The sequence below is a fragment of the Oryza brachyantha genome, chromosome 11, assembly GCF_000231095.2.
Source record: "Oryza brachyantha chromosome 11, ObraRS2, whole genome shotgun sequence".
Classification (NCBI taxonomy): Eukaryota; Viridiplantae; Streptophyta; class Magnoliopsida; order Poales; family Poaceae; genus Oryza; species Oryza brachyantha.
The window spans coordinates 16684502-16690827 of record NC_023173.2 but is presented as its reverse complement, the minus strand read 5'-3'; the positions used below and the strand labels follow the sequence as shown (position 1 = coordinate 16690827).

The following is a 6326-nucleotide window of genomic DNA, read 5'->3' as shown; positions in this document are numbered from 1 at the left end:
AGATGAGCTGTTGGGATGCTCTAAAAATAAATGATATGATAAATGTTCTGCTGGAGCTCAATTTTACTCTTCATTATCTATTTCTAGGATAGAAGATGAGATATATGAGTTGTTGGAGATGCTCTTAGCTTATCTAAATTTGGTCATCCATATCTTCATTTGGATGATCATCTAAAACAATTTCATTCTTCATATCTCTTTGTATTTCAGCAGATCATCCATATATGACATTCTCTATATTTCTTTGGAGGATGGAGAGGGAACATATAAATATAGATTTATTCTCTTTATATAGATGATATCTAAAAAATAAAGAATATGATAGATGTTTTGTTGGAGCTCTACTTTTATCCTTCGTTTTCTATTTTTAGGATAGATGATGAGATAGAAAAGCTGTTGGGGATGCTCTAAGCAAGATGATTTGGACCGGTAAGGAACTAGATCCCCACAGCACACAGTGGCCAACTTGAGAAGATGATTTTCTTAATTACTTTCATGAGAAGTCACTTACTGTTCAAATGTAATAAATGATTTCCTTCGGGGGGATTAAGACACTCATCGTTTCGCACTCTGCTTATATTTATAAGAAAAAAATTTCCAACCTTAAATTTAAAATTAATTTTAGAGTTTTTCATCATAGTTTATTTTTCATTGTTGTTTTTAGATTGCTAACGACACATATATAACACATATATAAAAGTTCTATTTATAAACTACTTTTTATTTGTAAATATGCCGTTTGACTTTTCACCAACAGATGAACCGATAGTTTTTCAGTAAAGGAACTTCTTAAACACTTAGTAATAAAAAAAAAGGTAAAAATCACTTTGGATCAACTTCCATTCCTGAACCGAAATAATGGATACAAAACGCCCTTTAACCGTCGAAACTGACATAGACGAGATCTCTCGATGGTTCAGATGATGGTTTTAGCTGACGTAGCAACTACGTGACTGGTTTGACTTAATTCTCATTATATGTTACAACTACGTGACTGGTTTGACTTAATTCTCATTATATGTTACAGTGAAATGATACTGAAATCAAAATATAAACATTAAAAAATTTAAATAAATATGGAGGTGTCCATAGGAATTAGATAAAAATAGCAGGACCCACCTATCAGTGGGTCCCATGCTCCCCTCTATTTCCACGGTGAGTTGGGGCTGCCCCCTCTCTCCCTCCCAGCCATCTTTGTCCTCACATATTTGGTTTTATTTTTTTAATTGTTAAATTTTGCTTCATGTGCTATGTTAGATGAAGACCGAGTCAAATTAACCACGTAGGCGTTATATCAGCTCAAGCCATCATCTAAACCATCTTAAGATTTATTTTACATAGATTTTAACAGTTGACGGTTTTATTGTATCTGGTTTTCGATTGTAGGATGAAAATCGAATTCGTTGATAAGTTACAAACTTATTCTAATCCGAAACCCCACATGCAAGTACCACTCTCACTATTGGGCCTCACAATCAAAATACCGCTCAGCCCACCTCACAAATCAATTAGGTTTTTTTACCATACTTAAAAGATAGTTTGAGATAGCAAAAAGTTTAGTGTAAAATTTTAGTATCCTAAGATGTATTGTATCTTAAGGTATACTTAAATTTTTACACCGAAATATATAGTGCATCGAGATATTTAAGACGGTAAAAAAACTTAATCAAACAATATATCCTCCAATACAAGTACTACGTATATGTACAAGAACGTATAATTAATCGCTTGCTGCTTAGCTGGGATTCAAATTAATTACAAGATCCAGTTCGCAATCGCATGGGGTTTCTGGTTAATTGGCTGACTAATTGAGACGTCAGAGTCACATGATGGAGCAGGAGTTGGGGTTCTCGTCGCTGAAAATATATCGAATGTCTACGCTGTCTGTGTACCACGGGTACGACGGCGAGTAGTGGCTGGCGGCGGCGGCGGCGCAGTGACAATGGCCACCCCACTGCTGGTGGTAATGACCACCGCCGGCGAGGCCATGGGCGCAGTGGCAGTGCAAGTAGTAGTAGTAGCCATAGGACGGCGGTGGCTGGCCGGCGGCGGTGGCGCCTTTCTTGTCCTTGACATCTTGCTCGCCGTAGCAGATGAGCGCGCCATTCTTCTCGTCTTCACCAACGCCGTCGTCTCTAGCAGAAGCAGCGGCGGCTATCTGCTCCTCGTCGTCGTCCTGTGCCGTCGTCATGTCGACCGTGAGTGCACTGCGGTGACAGCGGCGTCTGGCATGTGCTCGCGACGGCGGCGTCACCGCGTGGGGGTCGTTTAGCTTGCGATTGCGATCAATGCCGGCGATGAGGGCGAGGCTGAGGTCGAGAACGCAGCGGTCGATCTCGGCGTTCACCTCGTCGAACTGGTCGGTTTGCCAGCTGCCGGCGACGAGGCCGTAGACGCGGCTGCTGATGACCTGACAGGAGCGGACGAGCACCAGCGCGCGGCGGAGCGACCTCTCCAGCCTGGTCACCAGACTCCTCGTGGCAGCCGTCGTCGCCGTCGACGGCGAGGAAGAACGGGAGGAGCCGTCGCCCAGCTCCTTGAGGAGCTCGCCGATGCCTTCCACGCGCTCGGCGAGCTTCTCGCAGCTCTCCTTGTTCTGGCTCACCGCCTTCACCGCGCCGGTGATGTCGTTGGCGATCTGGACGACAGTGGTCACGCTACTAACCATGCTCAAGGCCTCCATTAAGGATCCTAACCTTGCTTTGCTGACTTGCAATCCTAACTTAACTTCTGATGCTTGATTTCGAGTCGAGCAATGCTAAATTGAATGAAGAATTTAGTTGCAGATGAAGATAAAACATTGTCGTATGTGTACAGTTTATATAAGCTAGGGTTACGGTTGTTCAGGCAAGGAACCTCTTATGTATTTTCTTGGTAAATTCGCGGGAACCAATGGTGGTTGTATTATCTTGCAAGAAAGTGATTTCGGATGATCACTCGGCTAATTTCGGATCTTGATTTAAGTGCTGAAATTTTACGCGTATAAACTTCGTATATATAATTCCTTTATTAATCACTCGATCATATAGGAATATTATATACATCGTAAATCTAATATGTAGGATGACTAGCTCTAAGACAGACTTGGTAGAAAAACGAGAAAACGCGCAAAAAAGAAAGAGTAATAATTAATCAAAAGAAAAGGTCGTAAACAACTGGAAAAATACCAAGTTGGCTATGTGATTAAGCTAACTGGTCAGCCTCCTGGTGCGAGCTAAGTCCACGAGTGTGAAGTAGCAGCAGCACGAATTAATTAATTGTACATTTCTAAAAAATATTAACCGTATTGACGCGTGGTTTCGAAAGATTATAATCCTAGTAGTAGTACTTATCGCACGTATTCTTGTACAGATGAGGTATATATATACTCACTTTGTTTTATAGTGGGGATCATTTCAGTTCTCTTTTCTAAGATAAACTTCTCTTAATCTTACCTTAGTTTCTATTCCTCTCGTTTTATATTATAAAAAGTCTTGCGTAATGCAGATCATTAATTTTAGTTTTGTTTTCTAAGATAAACTCCTCCAAATCTCACCTTAGTTTCTATTCCATCAGTTTCATATTATAAAAAGTTTTGTAAAATATTGATCATTTTTAGTTTTCTTTTCTAAGAAATTTTACCTTAGTTTATGTACCCTCTACTCCGTATTATAAGAATTTTTTTGTCTTATTCAAATTCATCTATATATCAATAAATATATTATATATATGTTTATAGATTCATTAAAACCATATATTTGAATCTAAGGAGTGCCATGTTATAATACAAAATAGAGCTAATATAAAATTAGATTGGCATCTTCAATAACGAATAAACTGCACTATCGAGATATATTTGATGGTGAATTTAATTGAACTCTTTAATGCTGTAGATGCTGATGTATTAATTAGGGAAGTTTGATCAAAGTTTGAAAGATAAAACTAAAATTACCTATTCCCTTCTTCATCTCATATTGTAGTACTTCTAGTATTATCTAAATTCATTGATTGATCGAATGATTTATATATATATTTAGATGTATTAGCATGAATATAAATCTACATAATACTATCACTTTTTACGATATGAAAAACATGGAGTATAATATATAAAATAGAGGGAGTGGGATGACCGTGACTATATATTTGTATTGCTTAACTAAGAAGTACTACTCTATTGAATTGTCATACCTGAAAGTGATTCCTGATAGTAAACAGGACCGAAGGCGTCCGCGTACTATCCGCGGCGTGCCGGCCTGGCATCTGCTGTGCGTGCGCAATTCAACCGATTTGTGGAATGGGTCGGAAATAGACAGAAACCAACTTTACCGTTTCCGTTAATTTTCATATCTTTTTGGAATCGGAATCGAAATTAAAAATCTTGAATACGAAAACGAAATTGAATATTATCGAATACGAAAATAGAGCGAATTCGAACCGGAGCAGATACGGTAACAGAAATTTATCACAATATAAAAACTCTTAAACCGAGATTTCAATTTTTTTAAACAGTTGATCAAAAATTTCAAAGATTAGCAACTAACCATACCACCTTTTATCATTACAACCAAGTTCATAGGTCACTTTGTTAATGATTGCCTAAATACCAAATAAAGGCTATAATTTACAAATTATTATAGTAAAGAGCAAATCACACGGATTATTATAAAAGTTGTCGCAAAGTAAAGTGTTTGTATATATGTTTTGATTAAGAACTTAAGGCTAACTTGCTGAAGTGTGCTGGGCTATTTGGGTTGATATTTTGGATTTATGTCATATAGGTCAACAAAAAAATTCTGAGAAAAATTCTGAAAAGTTTCCGACCGGTTCTGATTTCCGACGGATAGTGCCCTTACCGTATCCATTTCCGTTTCTGAGAAAAAAAAATCCGAATCCATTTCCGTTTCCGATAAGTTCCAAAAAAATCCGACCGACAATTTCCGTTTCCAAAAACTGGTCCGGAATCCGAAAAGATTCCGAACCGTTTTCACCCCCCTAATCGTGGCGCGATCGTTGCGGCGCGTAGGAGGTTGGTTGGGAGCGGGACATAATGGTTGGAAAATCTAATGTTTTATTCAAAATCTCTATCGTTGCGACCGATCTACCAGTTTGATTCGACTTTAAGTAATTTAATTCAGTTTAATAAGTGTTATTCGTTATTTTCATTCTTATTTATGAGGGAGGCGACAGGCTGGCTGGGCCGTGAGGAGGGAAGGGCGAGCGAATCGGGAGAGAGGACATAAGGAGGGAAAATAGGAGAAGTGGCTTGTCAGCCTCGGAGAGATGAAGAGAGAGGAGAGGGGAAGATGAGCTGGAAAAGAGAATGGATTTTGCTCAAACTTAATATAAAAGTTTTGGATTTTAGATAATTTGACTTTGAGATCTGAGAATTTTTTGGAGAGGCTCTCATGGAATTTTTGGAGGGTTTTTCGTAGTGATTTTGAATTGAATCAGAATTTTGAAGGAGGTATTTTGGGAGATTTTCAAAGGGAGAAAATCAAGATCTCGGCACTTACATTTCTCAGCCACGCATACAAGAACCAAGATTATCGGAAATAGGCTTTTATTTAATTATGTTTTTAACGTCTTGAGAATCAAGGTGTTACAGTAGATTACGTATACTTACTTTGTAATTACATAGTAAATTTCAATACTTACATTGTATCTACATTGTAAGTTTTAATTAATATTTACATTGCATTTTTTTCTAATACATACACAATGCATAAACAAATTAGGATTAAAAGTAATTTATGATATACTTGGAAGAGGAGATATAATAGAGCAACATACTTATATATATTCACTCCACCGATAAATCTATATAATAAGTAGAAGTGATGTTTTGAATCTAGATCGACTAGACCACCCCCTCCTGAAGTTAGCCAGAAGACTTCCGGGTGTTTCTCAAAATAGTGGTTGAAAGACTCGTTGTAGATTGAAAGATGCTAGGACGAATCAATCTCACTTGAACACAATCCCAACGATGACGGACCCCGGCGATTGTCCACCGCAGCCGCTCATCTGGCCGATCGACGCGTTCTTCATGGGCAATAGCAGCAGGGTAGAGCGAAATTAATGTAGAAGTTGATTCTGCTCATCACGTCGGCGAGCTGCTCGGCCTCGTCCTGGGCATCGATGAACCGGCGCGACCGCGACCGCCGCCTTTTCTGGAACGAGATCGTTTGGCCACCTACGTAGGATTAGATAATTTTTTATTATTAAAAGGTTTTTTATTTCATCAATGCCAAATTGACCAATGTATTGCACATACTAAATAAAATTCATTTTTTTTTCAAAACCTTAGGCACTACCAATTAATAGCGCAAGTCTGTTATAAAAAAAAT

The 6326-nt window shown here is 38.4% G+C and overlaps 1 protein-coding gene across 1 annotated transcript; it reads right to left on the bottom strand.

Moving 5' to 3' along the window:
• Positions 1-1822: 1822 nt before the first annotated feature.
• On the bottom strand, positions 1823-2683 carry LOC102716637. Its single transcript, XM_015842255.1, has 2 exons — positions 2075-2683; positions 1823-1954 (listed from the first exon to the last, which is right to left on the bottom strand). Exons 1-2 carry the CDS (start codon positions 2681-2683, stop codon positions 1823-1825), a joined length of 741 nt encoding a protein of 246 aa, XP_015697741.1.
• Between the last annotated feature and the right edge of the window lie 3643 nt (positions 2684-6326).

Coding starts and splice junctions, on each gene's coding strand:
- LOC102716637 (XM_015842255.1), bottom strand. CDS start 2,683: ATGGAGGCCTTGAGCATGGTTAGTAGCGTGACCACTGTCGTCCAGATC. Junction 1,955..2,074: donor TCTGCTACGGCGAGCAAGAT/GTCAAGGACAAG, acceptor TACCACCAGCAG/TGGGGTGGCCATTGTCACTG.